Source organism: Macaca nemestrina, chromosome 1 (assembly GCF_043159975.1).
Source record: "Macaca nemestrina isolate mMacNem1 chromosome 1, mMacNem.hap1, whole genome shotgun sequence".
In the NCBI taxonomy this organism is placed as follows: domain Eukaryota; kingdom Metazoa; phylum Chordata; class Mammalia; order Primates; family Cercopithecidae; genus Macaca; species Macaca nemestrina.
This window is the reverse complement of record NC_092125.1, coordinates 1,270,523-1,295,382: the sequence shown is the minus strand read 5'-3', so window position 1 is coordinate 1,295,382 and position 24,860 is coordinate 1,270,523. Positions and strand designations below refer to the sequence as shown.

The 24,860-nt window shown below is 43.0% G+C and overlaps 1 protein-coding gene across 6 annotated transcripts in view; it reads left to right on the top strand.

The window, feature by feature from the left end:
* The window catches only part of LOC105474740 (tripartite motif containing 58), a 36,469-nt gene that overhangs the window by 8,992 nt on the left and 2,617 nt on the right, over positions 1 to 24,860 (top strand). For 2 of the 6 annotated variants that reach the window (XM_024790638.2, XM_024790644.2), the window contains 3 exons: positions 360 to 590; positions 3,528 to 3,550; positions 3,645 to 3,745. In XM_024790638.2, coding sequence (XP_024646406.2) covers positions 360 to 590; positions 3,528 to 3,550; positions 3,645 to 3,745 — 355 coding nt within the window. Of the gene's footprint in view, positions 1 to 318; positions 591 to 3,527; positions 3,551 to 3,644; positions 3,746 to 11,909; positions 16,847 to 24,860 lie in introns of those variants that run through there. The other 4 variants (XM_024790645.2, XM_024790646.2, XM_011729574.2 and 1 more) reach the window with 3 other exon arrangements.

The following is a 24,860-nucleotide window of genomic DNA, read 5'->3' as shown; positions in this document are numbered from 1 at the left end:
CTTTGTTACCCGGGCTGGTCTTGAACTCCTGACCTCAAGCAATCCTCTTGCCTCAACCTCCCCAGAACCTCACATTTTGTATATGGTACTGAAACTTCAATATAAAAGTGCCTTGCCCCCAAGCCTGTGGCAAAATGGGAACTCCAGTCCAACAGTGTTTTTTAAACTTAGTTTGAAAACTCTCCTGGGCTACTTCTTATATGAATGGACTGCAGTCTGTGCATGTTGTTAGAATGCAGCCAGTCAGTCCACAGAGTTACGGATCCCAGGGAAGTCTGGACGTTGCCTTCTCCAGCACTGTCCTGTACTTGGCTGCAGGAGGCCGAGCGCTGATGATGTGATCCACTGTGTCACCTCAGGAGAAAGTGGAAATGCAGAGGCAGCGCTTCAGGTTGGAGTTTGAGAAGCATCGTGGCTTTCTGGCCCAGGAGGAGCAACTGCAGCTAAGGCGGCTGGAGGCGGAAGAGCGAGCGACGCTGCAGAGACTGCGGGAGAGCAAGAGCCGGCTGGTCCAGCAGAGCAAGGCCCTGAAGGAGCTGGCAGATGAGCTGCAGGAGAGGTGCCAGCGCCAGGCCCTGGGTCTGCTGGAGGTGAGACCGGGTGCCAGAAAAGCAGGCAGGTGTGAGACTGAGGTGACAGGGACTAGTACAGTGGCTTTCAGAGACAAACACTTTGGCGTTTATGTTCTTTAGGAAAAGGGCACCCTCGAATTTACTCAGAAGGCAGCTTAAACACCCTAGAATTTACTCAGACGCCATTCCTGGCATCAGAATCATGAGATTCTAGAGAATCATATAGTTTGAGTCTGGCATGGTGGCACTTGCCTGTAGTCCCAGTTATTAGGGAGGCTGAGATAGGAGGATTGCTTGGGCCAAGGAAATTGAGACCAGCCTGGGCAACATAGCAAGACCCTGTCTCAAAAAACAAACAGACAAACAGCATATAGTTCGTTTTAAGGACTAAAGAATTTTTAAAATTAAAATTAATGATTTCTGAAAATTTAAACAGCTAGGAAAAGGACAGGCTACACTCTGCTGGCTGAGAAGTAATTTCTAAAACCTCAGAGTCAGTTTGCGGTTTGTCCATGATGGCATTGCTGTTTTTCAGGGATGGCTAACCCAGAAAGTCTGCATAACACATTTTAGTGTCACCGGCCAGAAGGATGAATAATGATTTAAATTGTCCAGCTTGAAATTGTTATATTGGATTGTAAAGCAAACATTGATTTCCTGGCCCACGTTGCGTGCCCGTTCCAGGCATGGTGAGGAGGGATTACGTGGACTCCCGTGCAGCTTCCTCCCAGTCTATTTGGGATTAGAGAACAGAAAGATGAATAACATTGAAAGGGAATCTTTGTTTTTAATCCTCTGTGAAGACATCATATCCCAAGTGAACAGGGAAAGCCAGAGCTGTTGATGGATCCATGTTTTCTTGATAGAACCAATGGCAACAGAAATTTATCTGGGCCAACTTCTATCTCCTCCCCAATGACTCACTCAGGGGATTCTAAACTAAGTGATTCATGTTCTCATTTAACAGCTGACCCACAGATTCTACCTTTTCTGACTCAGTTCTAGACACTGAAATTGCCATGAATATTAATAATCATATTAACTCTTTGTATAATATTTGCAAGTACAGTTACTAAACAGTACTGATTACGAGGCAGAGGACCATGAAATGAATTTGTAAAACTGTTTGTCTCATTTTATCTTATATATGTTAAATTTATATTATATATTATTGCTGTGCTCATTTCCTTGTTAGCAAACTAAGAGTAAGAAGGAATTTTCCAAATAGCAGACAGCAAAACACAAGAACTTTGACAGTTTCTTTTCTTTTCTTTTCTTTTCTTTTTTTTTGAGACGGAGTCTCGCTCTGTTGCCCAGGCTGGAATGTAGTATGCAGTGGTGTGATCTTGGCTCACTGCAACCTCTGCCTCCTTGGCTCAAGCGATTCTCCTGCCTCAGCCTCCTGAGTAGCTGGGATTAAAGGCGAGTGCCACAGCACCTGGCTAATTTTTTTTTTTTTTTTTTTTTTTTGCATTTTTAGTAGAGATGGGGTTTCGCCATGTTGGCCAGGCTGGTCTTGAACTCCTAACCTTAGGTGATCCGCCCACCTCGGCCTCCCAAAGTGCTGGGATTACAGGCGTGAGCCCCTGTGCCTGGCTTGACAATTTCAACAACAGTATTGCTCTGCCCACCTTGGCCTCCCAAAGTGCTGGGATTGTAGGCATGAGCCACCCCGCCTGGCATGGGAGGGTATATTCTTAAATAAGGTATCTTATCTATCTACTGTTTCATAAGGGCGGGATCTCACTCTGTCACTCAGGCTGGAGTGCAGTGGCTCAATCGTAGCTCATGTAGCCTCAGTCTCCTGGGATCAGGCAATCCTTATGCCTCAGCCTCCCAAGTAGCGGGGACTAAAGGTGTGCGCCACCATGCCCAGCTAATTTAAAAAAAATTTTTAGTAGAGATGAGACTTCATTGTGTTGCCCAGGCTGTATATTTTTATACTTTCCTTTCTTCCCTGGTACTAATAAGCTACATTTTACCCCCGAAGGCCAAGATCGAGGCCTGACATTCCCATACAGGGTAAAGCAAATTATTTCCCTCTTTTATGCCATCAAAACTTATCTGACTGGCGACTGTTTTTAAGGGGAGAGGGGAAATGTATCCCAAATACAATTATTAATATAATAAATGTATCACAGATATATTTATTTAATAATCTACTTTGAGAAAGTAATGTTAGTAGTTATTAAAGGCTTCCTTTATTAATCTACTTAGATAACCTACTCATAGGAATAGCTCTGGTATGTTGGTTCAGAGAATTAGGAATTTATAATTCCTATGAAGACATTTAGGGAAACATTTTGTGTCTTTATTTAAGGAACCCATCCCTGCCCCTCAAATTCTATGAGTACTTAGGATCTATTTTATCCTGCTCCGTCCGAATTACCTGCAGAATGTTACTCTGTTACAATATCCAAGTGGCAGAATTATTAATTCAGAAGATAATTAAATTGATAGATATTACAGGAATTAACCTAAAATTTGTATAGCTTTAAAGAAAAGAGATTTGGCTGGGTGCAGTGACTCATGCCTGTAATCCCAGCACTTTGGGAGGCCAAGGTGGGCGGATCACCTCTGGTCAGGAGTTCGAGACCAACCTGGCCAACATGGTGAAACCCCGTCCCTACTAAAAATACAAAAAAAAAAAAAAAAAAAAAATTAGCCAGGCATGGTGGCGGGAGCTTGTAATCCCAGCTACTTGGGAGGCTGAGGCAGGGAGGTGGAGGTTGCAGTGAGCTGAGATCGCGCCATTGCACTCCAGCAGCCTGGGTAACAAGAGCGAAACTCCATCTCGAAAAAAAAAAAAAAAAAAAAAAAGATTTATTGTCTCCTATAATTTTGTCTTAATAATGTTTTCCAGTAATTTCTAAGGAAATTTTCGTGGTGTCCTCAGTCTGACTGGGAAAAGCAGTCCAGAGTCCAGCTCACACTGTATTTTTCTTTCCTTTTCAGGGTGTGAAGGGAGTCCTGAGCAGGTATGCGTGCTTTCTAGTTGGTGAAGGGATTGGGAGAGGCAGAGGAGCTGGTGGAGAACCCTGCTGACCTCTGTGGTTTCTGTGCTCTTCCCAGAAGTAAGGCCGTCACAAGGCTGGAAGCAGAGAGCATCCCCATGGAACTGAAGACAGCGTGCCGCATCCCTGGGAGGAGGGAACTGTTGAGGAAGTTCCAAGGTAGTTTGCGTCTTAGAGTCTGGGAAGTAGGCTGCCTGGAGTTTGCCTCGTATTGCAGTTTGTTACTGTGCCAGTCAGCTGCAGTGAGCAACAGCACCTGAAGTCTTAGTGGCCCAGATCAGCAGAAGCTTGTTTTGAGGGTGTTGCCGTTGCTTTGTTCCTGGGTGTGGGGACTTTTGTGCCACATCGTCTCACTCTGAGACCCGTGCTGACAGAGCTCCACCTCCCTCGCGGTGCTGGGAGCCATAGAAACGGGCCAGGTGATTGAAGACATGGGGGAAGAAGTTCTCTTACAGAGTCAATACAACACCTCACTTCTGGTCACCAAAATGTGTGGGGATTTCTCCCCGCAAACAGCCATTCAGTTCTCCAGCACATACTCCAGCCAGATGTCCTTCCATGCAATTTGATTTTGACACTATCTACCTGGAGATAGCACCAGGTCCCCCGGGTTGAGGGCCTAGTCCCACAAGACTGACCCCACTTCACGTGCCAGCCACAAGCACAGGTTGTGGCCTGTGATTCTGACCAACTGACTGTAAATTGGGGTTCCCACAACCCCTTCTTGAGTTCACTTGATTTCCTGAAAGAGCTCACAGAACTCAGGGACACATATTTACTCATTTATTATAATGGGCATTACAGAGGCTAGAGGTAAACAGATGGAAGAGATTCCCAGGGTGAGCTTCCACACCTTCTCTAGGCATGCTACCTTGGGAACCTCCATGTGTTCAGTGATCTGGAAGTCCTCAGGACTCAGTTCTTTCTTGTCTTTTCTTTTCTTTTTTTTTTTTTTTTGTGATGAAGCCTTACCCTGTCCCCAGGCTGGAGTGCGGTGGCACCATCTTGGCTCACTGCAACCTCCGCCTGCCATGTTCAAGCGATTCTCCTATCTCAGCCTCCTGAGTAGCTGGGATTACAGGCATCTGCCACCACACCCGGCTAATTTTTATATTTTTAGTAGAAACGGGGCCTTATCATGTTGGCCAGGCTGGTCTCAAACTTGACCTCAAATGATCTGCCTGCCTTGGCCTCCCAGAGGGCTGGGATTACAGGCGTGGGCCACCGTGCCCCGCCAATGAACTCAGTTCTTTTAGGTTTTTATGGAAGCACTTTGTAGACGTGATTGATTAAATCATAGGCCATTGGTTTATCAACCCACCCTTCAGCCCGTCTCTCTTCAGAGGTAGGTGGGAGCATGGCACTGAAAGTTTCAAGCCTCTAATCACATGGTTGGTTCCCCTGGCAACCCACACCATGGGAGGCTTTCTGGGGGATCACCAACCATAAGTCATCTTACCAGCATGCAAAAGACACTCTTGTCTTTCTGGAAATTCCAAGGATTTTTAGAACTATATGTCAGTAAACAGGATGTAGACAAAATGCATACTTCACAGTTTCATAGGCATGGTGACTGTAGACCAAATAGATACTTCCCAGTATCATAGGTATGGTGAATCCTGCACCGTAGACCAAATACACACTTCACAGTATCATAGGCACGGGGACTCATGCACTGTAGACCAAATACACACTTCACAGTATCATAGGCATGGTGACTGTAGACCAAATACATACTTCACAGTATCATAGGCATGGTGACTGTAGACCAAATAGATACTTCCCAGTATCATAGGTATGGTGAATCCTGCACCGTAGACCAAATACACACTTCACAGTATCATAGGCATGGTGACTGTAGACCAAATACACACTTCACAGTATCATAGGCATGGTGACTGTAGACCAAATACACACTTCACAGTATCATAGGCATGGTGACTGTAGACCAAATACACACTTCACAGTATCGTAGGCATGGTGACTGTAGACCAAATACATACTTCACAGTTTCATAGGCATGGTGACTGTAGACCAAATACGTACTTCACAGTATCATAGGCATGGTGACTGTAGACCAAATAGATACTTCCCAGTATCATAGGTATGGTGAATCCTGCACCGTAGACCAAATACACACTTCACAGTATCATAGGCATGGGGACTCATGCACTGTAGACCAAATACACACTTCACGGTATCATAGGCATGGTGACTGTAGACCAAATACACACTTCACAGTATCGTAGGCATGGTGACTGTAGACCAAATACATACTTCACAGTTTCATAGGCATGGTGACTGTAGACCAAATACGTACTTCACAGTATCATAGGCATGGTGACTGTAGACCAAATAGATACTTCCCAGTATCATAGGTATGGTGAATCCTGCACCGTAGACCAAATACACACTTCACAGTATCATAGGCATGGGGACTCATGCACTGTAGACCAAATACACACTTCACAGTATCATAGGCACGGTGACTCATGCACTCCTCTTAAAGGCATCCATGCTGAATTGGGGCATGTGGCCTTCCTGAGATTTCATGGCTAAGCCAAACTATCAAGGAGACAGTGTAGGGGGGCAAGGGAAAACTTTCCCCTTTCACTATGAATGTTTGCTGAAAATTAATTGACCAAAGACAAACAGGAACAAAGGCATAGAAAAAATTTAACATTCAAAGCACAGCAGAATCGCAGGAGAATAATTACCCAGTAACTCAATGGGATGCGGATGCTTATATACCCTTCTTTATTGGAGGAAAGGGAGATGGGGAGGCGTGGATGATTTTAGAGGGATAGTAAATGATTTTTTGGTGGATTCATTGGACTTGGAGTACATACAGTGGCTTGGGACAAAGTCTGTTGAAAAATAGACAGTGGTTTGTGACTGAAGTCCGTCCAGGTGTGTTGACAGACTTGTCTGTCTTCCTGCAGTATGAACTAAATTAATTAAAACACAGGGACTTTAGGCAGATAAATGAGTGTTAGAATAAAGCTTCTTCCAGTGTGTGCTCATCTCCAGGGGCCTTTAATTTAAAATAATGGGCATACCGGGGTGCCATATTTTAGGGTAGAATTCTCTGGTCTCCTTCGGTGGGAGAGTGTACCATGCCCAGAAAAATGAGGATTGGTGTATTCATGAACAGTATCAGAATCACATCCACCCATAGAATCTACATTTGGTTAGAACAGTGGGCTCAAAATTGTAGTTCATCTCTTATTAGCTGTGATATGAGTAACGTTAGTTCCAGTAGATTTACATTTCCTTGTTTATAAAATGCTAAAAATGTTTAGAGGACAAAATGAAACATTTGAAAGCACCCCACCTCCTAAAAGTTATCAATATGAAAGCATTGCAAAGTTATTAATTAACAAGAAGTTTGGTTTAATGTATTGGCTGAGAATTTGATGAGTTGCTTGAATTAGTGAGTCAATAAAGCCAAAAATATTGTCAATTATTTTTATGTAGGAATAAGCAGTGTCACAAAAAATTAGTCTGTTCAATCTGATTATATTATTCTTTAAAACAGTATAGATTCAGTATTGTTTAAAATTTCATTTTAAAATCTAATTTATCCCAAGTAATGAAAACTGACTATGTCTAAATAGTGGCTTCACTACTTACAGGGAAAGAGTGTAAAGTCCCTTAATGAGAAAATCCATCTCCACAGCATAGTACCCCCATTCTCCTGGGTAGATGAATGTATACTAAATGCCCGACTCGATTAGAATAATCATGGCACCCTTAGACTCAGTAACTTCATATCTATATTTATTTTTATTGAATGAAACAATTCAAAATGTTTTATTAATTCTATCTCATCCATTCTTTTAAACATTGGAATATATCATTAAACAACAACAGCAGCAAAATATGCTACAATCCATAGCTTTGTGTTGCAGATACGTACTTAGCCAAAATACACAGGCTGTGAGAGGCTGATACAGAATATTGAATAAAATAAAAAAGAGTATGAAAAGGGTAATGAGAAGTTCTGGTTTTGAATAAGGTGACCAGGAAGGACCTCGCCCCGCGGGGATAATGCAGCACATGTATGATTTGGAAGAAAACACTCAGACGGCAGAAATGAGCGCTGAGGCCTGACATGGAGGATGGCAGGTGTGTTCCAGGAGCTGTGAGGATGTCAATGTGAGGACTCTGTGGCAGACTAAATGACAGGAGGGTCAGAGAGACCAAGGAAGGGCTAGATAGGCAGGCCACTCTGAGCAGGATACTTTATCCCTGAGTGAAATAGGACATCATTGAAAGTTGCACCTAGAAAAATAGTTTGATTGGACTAATGTTTTATGAGGATCACTTTGTATGGTTTCTTGTAAGTAAATTACGGAGAGGAGAAGATTACATGGGAAAAGCAGTTAAGGGTCTTTGCAGTAATTTGATGAGAGATGATTATGTGTTGGAACAGATGTTATTACGGAAGGTGCCGCAAGATGGACATATTTTTGTTATACACTGAAGGCAGAGCTGTTAAGATTTGCTATTGGATTACATATGATGTGCTATTAAAAAGAAGAGCTATGAATGATTCCAAGGTTTTGGAGCTTGCAAACTGGCAAAATGTGATTGCTACTTCTATTGATGAGGAAAGCTACAGTTGAAGCAGAAGAAGGGGTTGGGTTTTGGACACATGGATGTTGCGATGAGTGCTAAATATCCACATGTTTCTATCAGGTGGGCAGATGAGTGTACAATAGGGATTTTCAGGGTAAAGTTCAAAGCTAAGCACATGCATTGGGAATCAGTCAGCATATGATTGGAATTTTATCAAAGCAATGAGCCAGTCAACCCCCAGGTAGATAGGGAGTGAGGTGAAAGAGAGAGAAGTCCAATAGGTTTCTCCAGTGTTGGTGGTGGAGGAGAAGAGAATAGCAAAGAGGATGAAGGAGTAGTGAGCAGGGAGAGAAGGGAAACATGGATGAGTGCTGTCTGTGGAAAAGGGAGATTTTCCAGCACAAGTGGATTCTCAGTAGTGTTGAGAGATACAGAAAAATCATTGAAGAGGAGCTCTGGGCCAGGTGCGGTGGCCTGCACTTTGGGAGGCCGAGGTGGGCACATCACCTGAGCTCAGGAGTTTGAGACCAGCCTAGTCAGCATGGAGAAACTCCATCTCTACTAAAAATACAAAATTAGCCGGACATACTGGTGCATGCCTATAATCCCAGCTACTCAGGAGGCTGAGGAAGGAGAATTGCTTGAACCCAGGAGGCGGAGACTGCAGTGAGCCGAGATCACACCATTGAACTCCAGCCTGGGTAACAAGAGCAAAAGTCCATCTAAATAAAAAGACAAACTCTAACAAATAGCCATTCATCAACACACAGGTCCCTGGGAAGATGGACATGAGCAGTTTGGTTGGGGTGTGGTCACATCATGATGAAGAATTGAGTTTAGGAGAGAAGGGGTAGGGAGAGGAATGGGATGTAGACCATATCAAAGCCATTTCACAGATCTATTTTGTTAGAAATGAAGCAGACAAATGTGCTGGAGCAGGCACAGCATGGGAATACATGACTTCTGTTAAATGCACAATCCGTGGAGACCTACCTTTCCATCTCTGTTACTTACCTCTAGAGTTTGGGAAGACCACATGAACTCTTTGACTCGGAATCTACTCTTGTGTAATGTAGGGATGACAATGGTGACCCTCAGGGTGGTTACATGAGTTAATAAAAATAATGCAATATGCAGTTATGTGACCACTCAGGTTGGGTATCAGTAAAAGTTCACTAGGCCAGGCATGGTGGCTCACGCCTGTAATCCTAACACTTTGGGGAGGCCGAGGCGGGTGGATCACCTGAGGTCAGGAGTTCAAGACCAGCCTAACCAACATGGAGAAACCCTATCTCTACTAAAAATACAAAATTATCCAGGTGTGGTGGTGCATGCCTGTAATCCCAGCTACTTGGGAGGCTGAGGCAGGAGAATCGCTTGAACCCAGGAGGCGGAGGTTGCAGTGAGCCGAGATCGTGCCAGTGCACTCTAGCCTGGGTAACAAGAGTGAAACTCTATCTCAAAAATTAAATTAAATTAAAAAATTTTAAAAAATTCACAGCCTTTAAAAAAAGGCTGGGCATGGTGGCTCACACCTGTAATCCCAACATTTTGGGAGGTCGAGGCCGATGGATCGCTTGAACCCAGGGGTTCAAGACCAGCCTGGGCAACATAGTAAAACTCCATCTCTACAAAAAGTACAGAAAACTGGCTGGGCATGGTGGTGTACGCCTTCCCAGCTACTCAGAAGGCTGAGATGGGGGGATGGCTTGAGTCTGAGAGGTGGAGGCTGCAGCGAGCTGTGATTGCACCACTGCACTCCAGACTGGGCAACAGAACAAGGCTCTGTCTCAAGTAAAAAAAAAAAAAAGTTCACTAGAAGTGTTTAAAGGCAGGTAAGTATAGTGGTAGTGGCAGTAGTGGTAGTAGTAGTAGCAGTAATAGGAAGAGTAGTGCAGTAGTAGTAATAGTAGTAGCAGTAGAAGCAGTATTCTGATATTAAAAATCAAACTATATTAACATGTTAGTCTGATTTTGCATTGCTATAAAGAAATACGTGAGGCTGGGTAATTTATTAATATAAGGAAATGTGGTTTGTTTTGGCTCACGGTTCTGTAGACTGTGCAGGAAGCATGGTGCTGGCACCTGCTTCTGGTGAGGCCTCAGGAAACCTACAGTCAATGTGGAAAGCAAAGGGGGAGCCAGTGTATCACATGGCAAGAGGGAAGCAGTGAAGTGGGCAAGTGCCGGGTTCCTCTTAAACAACCAGCTCTTGCATGAACTGATAAAGAACTCACTTATCACCAGTGGGATGGCATTAAGACATTCATGGGGGATCAGTACCCACGATCCAGCACTTCCCGCTAGGCCCCACCTTCAACACTGGGAATCACATTTAAACATGAGACTGGGAGGGGATACACACCCAAACCGTATTATTAATTAACTTACTATTTATAAGCAATGCTAATAAGGAAATCCACTGAATATTTTACATCCCCCCTTCACTGAGGTTTCATATCTAGATGTATTTATTTATTATGTATATGGGTCAAATGTCTCATCAATCTCGCTGGGACTTCAGAGTATCAATATTTTTTATTGTTACATAATGAATAACTACAAGCTTAGCTGCCTAAAGCCATACCATTTAGTAGCTCACAGTTCTGAAGATCAGACATCTGGGTGGGATCAGCTGGCTCCTCTGCTTTGGGTTTTCTCAAGGCCCAAATATGGGTGCTGGCCAGGCTAGGCTGCTCTGTAGGTCTAGGGAAGAACCTTCCCTCTAAGCTTATTCAGGTTGTTGGTATAATACAATTCCATGCAAATGCAGTACCGAGATTCCTGTTGTCTTGCTGGCTGTTGGTTGGGGGCCATTCTCAGCTCTGGAGATCACTCGTTTTTCTCCTCATGTGACCTTTCTATCTTCAAAGCCAGCAAAGAGATATCAAATCCACATCTTACTGACCTTTCCTGCTGCCACCAACCCAATAGCCAGAGAAAACTTTCTGATTTTATAGGACTTGTGGGATTAGATTAGACTCACCTTGATATTCTCTCTCTGATCATATAGTATAACATACTCATGAGACTAACACCAGGGTGTGAAGGTCATGGGGTTTATCTTAGAATTCTGCCTACCACAGTAATATAACTTTGAAAGTAGTGGGCTTAATATTAATAAAATTCTCCTATAAATTTTTAAGAAAAGAATTCCTAAGAGGTTTGTAAATTTTATGTTAAATGCAGAAGATCCTCCTAAGTGCACCCAAATGCTTTGGATGTAAGCCAGACATGGTGGTGTGCACCGGTAGTCCCAGCTGCTGGGGAGGCAGACACAGGAGGATCTCGAGTCCAGGAGTTTGAGGCTGTAGTGGACCATGGCTATGCCCATGAATAGCTCTGCACTCCAGCCTGGGCAACATCGCAAGACCCTGCCTCTCTCTCTCTTTCTTTCTCTCTCTTTCTCTCTCACACACACACACGCACACACACACACGCTTTAGATGTAAATGAAAGGAAACTAAATGATTATTTACTTGGTTTGTCATCATCAATAGTTGTTTTTATTGAGGAAGTTAAAGAGTTCTGGATTATGCAGAGGTAACAGTGGAATACACCAGAAAGTAATAAAGAATAATAAAGTAATAAAGAAGATTCACCTGTAAGGCGAAATACTGATTTGTTTTCTCTAGGCGTTGTTAGAGAGAGAAATGAGGAACTCTGGGACTATTCATTTCAGTGGTTTCCTGAGTTTCTACCTTTCTTTCCTTTCACCTGCTCCACCACGTTCCTTCCGCAGTGGATGTAAAGCTGGATCCCGCCACGGCGCACCCGAGTCTGCTCTTGACCGCTGACCTGCGCAGTGTGCAGGATGGAGAACTATGGAGGGATGTCCCCAACAACCCTGAGCGATTTGACACGTGGCCCTGCATCCTGGGTTTGCAGAGCTTCTCATCTGGGAGGCATTACTGGGAGGTTCTGGTGGAAGAAAGAGCAGAGTGGGGTTTAGGGGTCTGTCAAGACACGCTGCCGAGAAAGGGGGAAACCACACCGTCTCCTGAGAACGGGGTCTGGGCCCTGTGGCTGCTGAAAGGGAATGAGTACATGGTCCTTGCCTCCTCATCGGTGCCTCTTCTCCTACTGGAAAGTCCTCGCTGCATTGGGATATTCTTGGACTATGAAGCCGGTGAAATCACATTCTACAACGTCACCAATGGATCTTATATCTACACATTCAACCAACTCTTCTCTGGTCTTCTTCGGCCTTACTTTTTCATCTGCGATGCAACTCCTCTTATCTTGCCACCCATGACAGTAGCAGAGTCGGGAAATTGGGCATCCAGGGATCATTTAGATCCTGCTTCTGATGTAAGAGATGATCATCTCTAAAATTCTGTTCCCAAGATGCAGTCCCAGCCTAGCAAACGTTCCTGGAGTGGGGTGAAGGATATCAATATACTAAGTTTTAACAGATACCCCCATTTAGGTCAGCACTTGATTCCTTGTTGCTGTGAAATATTTCCATGGGACAAAAGAGGGAATACGCAATATTTGCATATGGGAAGATTATAGAGCATAATAATTTTATAAATGCAGCAATCTCAACCTCTATTTCTAGATCACATTTTCTTGATGAGTCTTCCTTCAAATTAATGACCTTGGATTACATAAGGATTTCTATACCTGCATTATAATTTGTTATTCCTTTCAACATCCTTGTATTCCAAGTCTTCCATATAAGAATTAGACATGACAATTCTTAAACTGATTCAGAATGGTCTGATACTATTCCAGTATCACATCCATACTTCTGTTTCTCCTCCTTTTCCTGATTTTTCTTCTCATTCTCTCCTTCCCCCCTCTATCTCTTGTTCCCTGTCACTCTCTCTCTCTCTGTCTCTCTCTTGTTCCTTATTTTTTGTTTCTTACCTGTTACTGTTTAACCTGTTGCTTCCTTCTAGATTAATACATTTAGAGCCATTCCTTTATACAGTCACATTTCCTATGACTTTACTCAATTACTTTTAAAGTCCTTTTTATTCTGGGACTGATTTTTAAGAATTACAAAGCTCATTCCTCTGAATCTAATATCACTGACTGCTAGACTTTTTCCTTTTCTTTGGATACCCTTTAGGAATTTATCAGAATTTTCATTCAACTCGTTCTTTAACGTAGATATTTATTAGTTTTAAGACCTTAAGGCTGGGCACAGTGACTCATGCCTGTAATCCCAGCACTTTGGGAGGCTGAGGTGGGTGGATCACAAGCTCAGGAGTTCGAGACCAGCCTGGACAATAGGTAAAACTCTGTCTCTACTTAAAAAAAAAAAAAATACAAAAATTAGCTGGGTGTGGTGGCAGGAGCCTGTAATCCCAGCTATTCGGGAGACTGAGACAGGAGAATTGCTTGAACCCTGGAGGCAGAGGTTGCAGTGAGCCGAGATCGTACCACTGTACTCCAGCCCAGTGCGAGACTCCGTCTCAAAAAAAAAAAAAAAAAAAAAAAAAAAAAAAAAAAAAAGGACCTCAAACAACACTTCTCTCTCTCTTTTAGCTGCTTGTTATGGTTCCCATATGTGGAACAATTGTACTGGCCTCGCAGTGGTATGGTAAATATTTAAGGTCATATTTGATATTGCTGGTTTGAATTCAGCTTTTCCATTTAAATACATTATAATAATGATGAAATGATGATAATATTTAACTTATTTTTAAAGTATATTCTATACCTTTCCAACAGAAGTTTTAAAAGTCATTTAAGGCTAACCTTGCTGCCTTCTTTGTATCACTGTTTTCTAATAATTGTTATGGCCGGGCGCGGTGGCTCATGCCTGTAATCCCAGCACTTTGGGAGGCCGAGGCAGGCGGATCACGAGGTCAGGAGATCGAGACCACGGTGAAACCCCGTCTCTACTAAAAAAATACAAAAAATTAGCCGGGCGTGGTGGTGGCGCCTGTAGTCCCAGCTACTCGGGAGGCTGAGGCAGGAGAATGGCGTGAACCCGGGAGGCGGAGTTTGCAGTGAGCTGAGATGGCGCCACTGCACTCCAGTCTGGGCGAAGAGCGAGACTCCGTCTCAAAAAAAATAATAGTAATAATAATAATAAAAATAATAGTTATACAAATGCTAAAATGTTTAAATGGTAACCAAATATTAATTAATGGCAAATTATTTCACATTATCTGACAATAATCTGCAGAAGGTTTAATTTTCCTCCTCAATTTGAAGTTCAAGATGTTTTTCTCTTCCAGGGAGATTTTTTCGACTGACATCTTTAACTTACCTTCCGATCATATTATTAACGTAGCCTTCTTCCTAGATTTTTAAAATTGATCATGAGCGAACACTTCTACTCTCTGTGTTAGATTTGCAAACAGAGGGAATAACGCATCCTCATGTCCCTCCTCTTGGTGTTCCGCGGGCCGGTGTGCCCTAGCCCTCCCTCGTGCAAGATCTGTGTAGGGAAGGTGGCCTTCAGCTCAGCCACAGCATCCCTTCCCCCAGGGATCAGGAGGGTGGTCTGAGATACCCCTTCCATGGGGCACCACCCATTCACTGAGATGGGGAAACCCTGGGTGGGAGGGAGAACACGTCCATGTGTCTTCTACTCTCTCCATAGAGTGGAACGAGAGGCCCAGGAGTATCCATTTCCCACCGTGTAGCCCAGTACTCTGGTCTCACTGTCTCTGCTGAATGCTGTCTCACTGTGCATTTTATTATGGTTTATGTCAGTCAGTAGACCTATGTGAGTCTTCATCTCTTGCATTCTTAGGTTCACAGTTTTGTGTGTCTCCTGTAATGACCTCTTTCCCTTTCCAACTCCTGAAAGGTTTCCACTATTTCCTCTGGAACTTTGTTTCATTACCAGCAAAATCCTCTACATCCATACCCGTTTCCTGGCTTTCCCTCTCCTTTCCTCTGAATGCGTCTTTTATATTCAGCTGTCCACTTGATATTAAAATAGACATTTTAAACTCAATTTGCCTAAAACTTAACCACAAATTCCTCCCCAAGTCTCTTCCTAACTGCAACCACAAAAACCACAGGCTGCTCCCTGTCACTGGGTGGCAGCTCCATTCTTCTGATTGCTTAGGCCAGGCGTCCAACTGAATGCTTTCTTGACTTCTGCAGCCCACATCCAGTCCATCAGCAAGCCCTGTTGGTCCTACCTTCAGAATATGTCTGGCGTTCAGTTGTCCTGGCCACCCTGCTGCTGTAACCATGGTCGGAACTCCATCCTGCCACTCTGGATTATGACTTTCGTTTCCTCACAGTGGTCCTGCTTGGGCTCTAGGCCCTTCCACTCCCATTCTCTCTACAGCAGCTGGGCTGATCCTTTTAGCACCCAAGGATATGTTGGCATCACAGTGACCCAGATGGTGATACCATCACAATGATGAGTGAAAGTCAGAATCCTCACAGTGAACCCCCAGGCCCTAGAGGTTCTGAACCCCCATCCCTCCTCTGATTCTCTCTTCCTCCCCCACTTCCCTTTGCATTCTGCTCCAGCTGCCCTGGCCTCATGGCTGGGTTTCCACCAAAGCAGGCGCTTCCCATCATAGGGCCGTTTCCCCCCGCTGTGGCTTCTGCTTGAAATTCCCTTTTCCCTGATGTCCCTTGACTCATTATTCCCTTTCTTCCTTTGAGTCTTCTGAGATCCAGCCTCTCAGTGATGCCGTATAACCCTACTCACCCCAGAGCCCATCCGGAGCTCACCTTTCCAGTTGCCCTTGCTGGGCTCAGTGGAGGCTCTTTGTTCCCCATAGAGTACGTGTCATCTAGTGTACTATATTGTTCTCTTATTTATTAGGCTTGTTTTATTTATTTATTTATGTTTTGCCTTTTGTGCTAAATGTAAACACCACAAGGGGTGGTATCTTTCTCTCTTGACAATGATACGTTCAGTGTTTCTCAAGCACCTCCAATGCTGGTTTGTTATCAATCTGTATTTTTTGAATAAATAAATGATTGACTATCTGGAGAGCAAAATTGATGGACCTGAAAATGTTGTGTGAGATGTAACATAGTATACTGATATAACAATAATAATTGGCCAATAAAGTTTAATTCCAAGTGCTAAATTAGTAAAATTTGGGGGATAGAGAAAAATTAAGCAGAAGACTTAAGTTTGTAAACATGATGGATTTCGTGACCTGATAACTTGGCATGTCCAGGCCTAGTCCCATTGAACCCCCTGTGGTTTTGATTCCCCGTGACATCACAGTGACACCTTTGCATTATGCTTTGTCTCGTACTCCATAAGCCACCTCGCAAAATGGTATCGTCTCTAAAAATGTGAGGAACTTTCTATAAACTTACCTAGACTAGAAGCTTTAAAAAAAAAAAATTTCATGTTTTATGTACCTTTCTTTACCTAAACAATATGGTGCATCCATGCCGTCTAGAAATGGGGTGTCTTGGGTCTGCTCTCCTCATCACTTCCCTATTACTGTGCATTTCTCTGTTATATACATTGGGCTTTTTTTTCTATCTCAAATCATAATTTTTTTCTTTCTGACATATCCTTAAGGACTGCTCTGACAATTACCAGTGAAATTCTTTTCTTCTCTGTAAAAATTTGAACACCAACCCTGGTAGAGCACAGTGGCTCCCGCCTGTAATCCAAACACTTTGGGGACTGAGGTGGGAGGATTGCTTGAGACCAGAAGTTTGAGACCAGCTGGGCAACAAAGCAAGACCTGGTCTCTACAAAAAAATATAAATTAGCCAGATATGGTGGTGCAGACCTGTAGTCCCAGCCACTTGGGAGGGACTTGAGCCCAGGATTTCAACTCTGCAGTGAGCCAGGATCACACCACTGCACTCCAGCCTGAGTGACAGAGTGAGACCCTGTCTCTTGAAAAAGAGAAAACTAAAAGAGAAAGTCCCCAACATGAGCTTCTAGCCTTTTCTAAGCTATAACCCTCCAGAACTCTGTCTACGTATCCAGAAGACTGGGTAATTTATTCTAAGAACTAATCAGCTCAGTAACTCCCTGATATGGTTTGGCTTTGTGTCCCCACCCAAATCTCATGCTCAATTATAATCCCCGGTGTTGAAGGTGGGCCTGCTGGGAGGTGATTGGATCATGGGGCAGTTTCTCATGGTTTAACACCATCTCTCTTGGATGAGTTGTTGTGAAATCTGGATGTTTAAAAGTGGGTGGCCCCCCAACTTTCTCTTGCCCCTGCTTTCGCCATGTAAGGCAGCAGTTCCCACTTTGCCTTCTGCCATGAGTAAAAGCTCCCTGAGGCCTCCTGGAAGCAGATCCTGCCTTGCCTCCTGCACAGCCTGCGGAACCGTGAGCCAACTAAACTTCTTTTCTTCATAAATTTCCCGGTTTCAGATATTTATAGCAGTGTGAGAACAGGCTAATATACCCCCAGGTCCCCCTCCTCCAAATCAGGTGACTGGTTTATCAATTTAATAAACTTTTTAATTTTTTTTTTGAGATGGAGTCTCATTTTGTTGCCCCAGCTGGAGTGCAGTGGCATGATCTCGGCTCACTGCAACCTACACCTCCCAGGTTCAAGCGATTCTCCTGCTTCAGCCTCCCGAGTAGCTGGGATGACAGGCAGTCACCACCACACCCAGCTAATTTTTGTGTTTTTAGTAGAAAGGGGGTTTTACCATGTTGGCCATGCTGGTGGTCTTGAACTCCTGACTGCAGGTGATCTGCCCGCCTCAGCCTCCCAAAGTGCTGGGATTACAGGTGTGAGCAACTGTGCCCGGCCTTAAACACATTTTTCTAGCATGTTGAGAAGGCCCTGAGTGAAGAGGACTGGGAGGAGGGGATACACGGAGCGATCAGGAGTGGGAAGTAAAATAACCTCCTTAGCCAGCGGAAGTAATGGAAAGCACTTAGACTGGTGATTGCAACCCCTAGAACCCCAGAGGTCCGAGAACTGGGAACACTGGGATCTAGTCAACCTGTGTGCCCTCCAAGCACCGACTCCTTGGTGCATGCTTTCTCTGTGCTTCTGGGGCCCTCTGTGGTCTGCTTTTCTATTACACAGGGAAGAAGAAAGGATGCTGGGCCTGCATATGTGTACCACACATACTCTACGAATTCTACACATTCACTTATGTAGAATAGTCTCTTTACTCTCTAATTCTCTGACTCCATCTACCTAAAAGTACCCAGTCAAATTGATACGTTTCTTAGTTAATTGACTGTAAGTCTGATTTTTTTCTGACATTGCTTGGCTAAATCTGTATATTTATTTATTTTGTTTAAAAATTTCAGCATTGTGATGTCATTTTTGCCTTTACAAGAGCGTTCAAACATAGTTACATATACACAATCTAAGTAATGATACTTGCTTAATTTCCTTACTAGTTTTTGAAACTAAAGTATAAACCTATGTATGCTAACATCTTTCAAATCAAAAAGTAAAAATAAGGCTAGGTGCAGTGGCTCACATCTGTAATCCCAGCACTTTGGGAGGCCAACAAGGGTGGATCATCTGATGTCAGGAGTTCGAGACCGGCCTGGCCCCCATGGTGAAACCTCATCTCTACTAAAAATACAAAAATTAGCCAGGCATGGTGGCTGGTGCCCATAATCCCAGATACGAGGGAGACTGAGGCAGGAGAATTGCTTGAACCTGGGGGGCGGAGGTTGCAAGTTGCAGAGATAGCAGCACTTCACTCCAGCCTGGGCGAAAGAGCGAAACTCCATCTCAAAATAAATAAATAAATAAATAAATAAACAGGCCACCCTATGGCTCCTTAATGTATGTAATAATATACTTTATATGTTTTTTTTCACTATCTAGGACAATGGGTTCTTTCTTTTATACATAAAAATATTAGTAAAAAGAAGATGTCAAAATATTTTGGCCCTATTTTCATCAGATATAAGGAGAAAGAAAAAAACAAATGCATGATTCTGTTCTAGGTAGGATGGGACCAATTATGCCTCAGCTGTTTTCTTAGCCATATAATGATTCTTGGGAACAGGGGAGGGGAGCAAATGGCTCACTGGTATTTATGTTTTTAGAACAACAGTGGATTGAGTTCCCTAATTTTACTTACGTGAGGCAGTAAATTCTTTTTATATCAAGGGACAAATTCTCATGGTCCTCATTTTCTCTCGGGACCTGACGGGAGATGGGGCAATTTGATGTGGTGCAGGCCTCTGCCTCAGTGGACGTGCTAGTGATCCCTGTGGCTCTGATGTTTCCCCAGCGGTTTGAGATGCTGATGAACCCAGGCCGCCATCAGGGTCTGTCTCCAGTCTTCCCTCAGCAGAGCTGCAACACCGTGTAAATGCAGTAAACCCGTATTAATAAATACTGTGGGCCACTGCATTTATAAGGAATAGGCCAAGCCTGAGAGAGGCACTTGGATTTCCTTACCCTGGCTACAGCACCTGTGTGCACCCAAGAGGGTACAAGGCATTCCGAGATCTGACTGAGGCCCTCTGGCTACGTCTATGCTCCTGCATCCTCTCAGTGTTGCCTAGCAGCATACAAGTAAAAATGGTGAGTGGGTTTCTGCATTGAGGAGCTCAGCTCAGAGGTCTGCACTTCTAGGTTGGTTTGTTAAATAAAGAAGCCACAGGGAGTGCCTCAAGGGTTAGAAAAATCTCAAGAACACACTCGTTGCTCTTAGAACGTTTATAAATTATGACAGGCCGGGCACGGTGGCTCACGGCTGTAATCTCAGCACTTTGGGAGGCTGAGGCGGGCGGATCATGAGGTCAGGAGATCAAGACCATCCTGGCCAACACGGTGAAACCCCGTCTCTACTAAAATTATAAAAAACTAGCCGGGCGAGGTGGCGGTGCCTGTAGTCCCAGCTACTCGGGAGGCTGAGGCAGGAGAATGGTGTGAACTTGGGAGGCGGAGCTTGCAGTGAGCCCAGATCGCACCATTGCACTCCAGCCTGGGCAACAGAGCGAGACTCCGTCTCAAAAAAAAAAAAAAAGTGAATTATGACAGACACACCAACACACAAAGATACACAGTCAGCACTTATATCACAACTCATTGTTTAATTATAACAAAGCAATACATCTACCAATGCGAAATTATTATTATTACCATTATTATTATTATTTTGAGATGCAGTTTCGCTCTGTTGCCCAGGCTGGAGTACAATGGTGTGATCTCGGCTCACTATAACCTCTGCCTCCTGGGTTCAAGTGATTCTCCTGCCTCAGCCTCCCGAGTAGCTGGGATTACAGACACCCACTACCTTGCCCAGCTAATTTTTTTTTTTTTGTATTTTTAGTAGAGACAGGTTTTCTCCATGTTGGTCAGGATGGTCTTGAACTCCCGACCTCAGGTGATCCACCCGCCTCAACCTCCCAAAGTGCTGGGATTACAGGCGTGGGCCACCGCACCCGGCCTAATGAGAGTCTTCTTTAACCTCCACTTCACTTTCTAAAAGAGAGTCTTTTTTCAGCGGGGGTGGGAGAGGACAGGGTCTCACTCTGTCGCCCAGGCTGGGGTGCCAGTGGCATGATCATAGCTCACTGCAGCCTTGACCTCCTGGGCCCATTGATCGCCCTGTCTCAGTCTCCTGAGTAGCTGGCACCGTACATTTGTGCGACCATGTCGGGCTAATGTTTAATTTTGACTTTTGTACAGATGGGGTCTCCCCATGTTGCCCAAGCTAGAAATGAGCCTTTTAAACAATTTCAAACCGTACATCCAGATATCCGTTCTATCTGAATACAAACACAGTCATGTGTTGCTTAACGATGGGGATATGTTCTGAGAAATGCGTCATTAGGTGATTTTGTCATTGTGTGAGCATCACAGAATGTGCTTACACAAACCCAGATGGTGTGTCCTACCACAAGCCTAGGCCATAAGTGTGTGGTATAGCTCGTCACTCCCAGGCTACAAACGAGTACGGCATGGTCCTGTACTGAATACTGAAGACAGCTGGAACACACTGGTAAGTATTTATATCTCTAAACATAGAAAAGGCACAGTAAAAATACTGTATAAAATACAAAAAAAGGTAACCTGTCTAGGGCGCTTACCGTGAATGGAGCTTGCAGGACTGGAAGTTGCTCTCAGTGAGTCAGTGAGTGGGTGGTGAGTGAATGTGAAGGCCCAGGACATCCCTGTCCACGGCTACAGACTTTATCAACTTTGTACACTTAGGCTATAGTAAATGCATTAAAAATATTTTTCTTCTTCAATAAGAAATTATCCTTAGTTTACTGAAACTTTTTACCTGGCAAACCTTTTACTTTTTATTAACTTTGTGACTTTTTTGTAATGCCACTTAGCTTAAAACACACATTGTAAAACTGTATAAAATACGCTCTTTTTATTCTTATTCTACAAGTCATATTCCATTTAATTTTTTAATATTTATTTATTTTTTACTTTTCAAACTTCTTCTTTGCAAACTAAGACACAAGCACACACATTAGCCTGGGTGTCCACTGAGACGGAATGATCAGTACCACTGTCTTGGCCTCTACACCTCGTCCCACCGGAAGGATTTCCGGGGCAGCCACATGCGTGGAACTGTCTCCTCCTGTGAGCACGATGCTTTCTAAATACTGCCTGAAGGGCCTGCCTCAGACCCCTCTCAGGAGGTGGAACCACCACGATGCTTTCTACAATACTGCCTGAAGGGCCTGCCTCAGACCCCTCTCAGGAGGTGGAACCACCACATATGTAATTTGTTGTTGACCAAAATGTGTTGTTCTGCAACATGTGACTGTATACATATATACATACCACGTGTGTTTGTGTGTGTATAGTAAGAGAGTTTGTGAACAAAAAATGGAGTCACACTATATACAATCTCACTATACATTATATTTAGCTTTCTTTTTCTTTCTTTCTTTTTTTTTTTTTTTTGAGATGGAGTCTCGCTCTGTCACTGGGCTGGAGTGCAGTGGCATGATCTCGCCTCACTGCAACCTCCGCCTCCTGGGTTCAAGCCATTCTCCTGCCTCAGCCTCCTGAGTAGCTGGGGTTACAAGCACGTACCACCACGCCCGGCTAATTTTTGTTATTTTTTAGTTGGGATGGGATTTCACCATCTTGGCCAGGCTGGTCTCGAACTCCTGCCTTGTGATCCATCTGCCTTGGCCTCCCGAAGTGCTGGGATTACAGGTGTGAGCCACTGCGCCCGGCATATTTAACTTTCTACTTGTTTGATATTAATATCTTTTTTTTTTTTTTTGGACAAAATTCTTGGTAATGTCATTCCAATTTAATGATTGTTTCCAGTCATCATCTATTAAATCATGTCTACCACTTTAAACACGTACCTTGTTTCCCAGTATTATCTATTTCAGTACATGCTATAATGAAGTTTTTGAGGGTATGTGTTTACTGATTGAGGGTTAATAAACGCAAAGCAGATTCCTAGATGTAGAATTAACAGGGCAATGAGAAAAGCATGTCATTTAACATTTTATGAAAGACAGATATTTCTTTTGTTAAAATAATATGTACTATGTCAAGGTATATGTGTATTTAAATAGTCATTTTTTTTTTTTAGATCTCTCCAAAGATACTATTTCAATTTTGACTCTTATCAAGAGTTCATGAGGCCAGGCATGATGGCTCACACCTGTAATCCCGGCACTTTGGGATTCCAAGGTGGGCAGATCGCTTGAGATCAGGAGTTCAAGATCAGCCTGGGCAACATCACAAAACTCCATCTCAACTAAATATACAAAAATTAGCCGGCGTGGTGGAACATGCCTGTAATCCCAGCTACTTGGGAGGCTGAGGCAGGAGAACCTGGGAGAACGAGGCTGCAGTGAGCCCAGATCACACCATTGCACTCAAGCCTGAGCGACACAGTGAGACTCTGTCTCAAAAAAAAAAAAAAAAAAAAAGAACGAAATATTCATGAGATTGGGCTTATTTCCCACATTTTTTCAAACTCTGGATATTACCACACTTTTCATTATTTACCTATCTGGAAAAGCAAATATCTTTATATTTAAATTTTTATAACCTCAATCGTCAGTGAAAACATTTCTAATGTTTATATCACTTGCTTGTAAACCATTTTCCTGTGAACTGTTTCTTCAAGTCATTACATATTTTTCTTTTGCTACATGTTTTTGTTGCCAATTTTTTGAGAAAAAAAGCAAAGTAGCCTTCGGTTGTCTTCTGGAATTTTTCTACTATTGTCATTATTTTTTAGAGTTTGCTAGTAGTGTTTCTTTTTTGTTTTGTTTTGTTTTGTTTTTGAGATGGAGTCTTGCTCTATCGCCCAGGCTGGAGTGCAGCGGCGCCATCTCGACTCACTGCAAGCTCCGCCTCCCAGGTTCATGCCATTCTCCTGCCTTAGCCTCGAGAGTGGCTGGGACTACAGGCATGCACCACCACACTGTGTAATTTTTGTATGTTAATAGAGAAGGGGTTTCACTGTGTTGGCCAGACTAGTTGTGAACTCCTGACCTCAGGTGATCCACCCATCTCAGCCTCCCAAAGTGCTGGGATTACAGGCGTGAGCCACAGCACCCGGCCAATAGTGTTTCTTAGAGTGTAGATTTTTCTAAATAGGTAACACAATTTACCTATGTTTTGCTTTTTAACTTTTGAGAATTGCAACTTGGCTTATGATGTATACTTATTCAAGATGATTGGGGAAAAAAAGGAAAAATAACTATCACGCTTTCTGATAGTAGTTGTATTTTTGAAATGTTTAAATATGTAATTCATAATTTTAATATTTTTGGTGTAGGGAATAAAGATGGGACCCACACTCCCTTCCTCCCACAAATGCCTTGTCAGTTATCATGATGTAGTTATTGTATTTTCAAAGCTTGGTAAGATATAAGATAAGAGAATTTCTCTTCAGTAGGCTTTTTTTCTTCTGGATTTCTCTGGCTAGACTTACGGGCTTATGTTCCCATTCTGTGTTTGCATGACACATCACCTTTTTTTTTTTTTAAACATATGTAGAAACCTTTACACTCTAAACTTTTATATGTTTTATATATTTATATTTCATATTTAAAATCTCAAAGCATATCTGTAAACTAAGTAAGCTAGGTTTGATTATTACCATTTTAGATGAGAAAACTATGAAAAGGCAAATGAGCTTGCTGAGATCTTGTAATTTAGTCTTGTTGACCCAGGGATAATGCAGAATAGTTTGGAGGGATTGCCCAAAATGTATGTATGTATTTTTATTTGTCTTAGTTTGGGAGTACTGTTTTGTTACCTGCATGTTTGGATTTATTTTTATTTGTATTAATTTGGGAGTACTGCGTTTTAGCTGCTTGTACATATTTATATTTATTTATATTAATTTGGGAGTACTGCTTTTTAGCTGCTCATACGTATTTATATTTATTTAAATTAATTTGGGAGTACTGCTTTTTAGCTGCACGTATTGCATAGTGGTGAAGTCTTGGCTTTTAATGTGTCCATCACCCAAACACCAGGATGGACCGAGTCTCTCTATATCCATCTGTAAGACTTGTGGTTTGTCTCATCAAATACGCTTTGCTTTGAATATGATGTGGTATTGGAATTGGAACGTGATAAGAGTTTTCTGTACATGTGCGTGAATTATTGCATTACAGTTATAATATCTGTTACAAAGTTTTTTCAAGCTGTTTTATCCTCTCAAGCAGTATATAGTACTTTGGAAGAAAACTTCATACACTCTATTTCTTCAATACCAGGCCCAATTAAAAGAGAGAGAGAGAAAGAGATTTTATGTGTATTTTGCTTGTCTCTTACGTTATTTATCTACTAAAGTATTTTAAAAATTACCTCAGAAATGATAACCCAATGAATGAGGT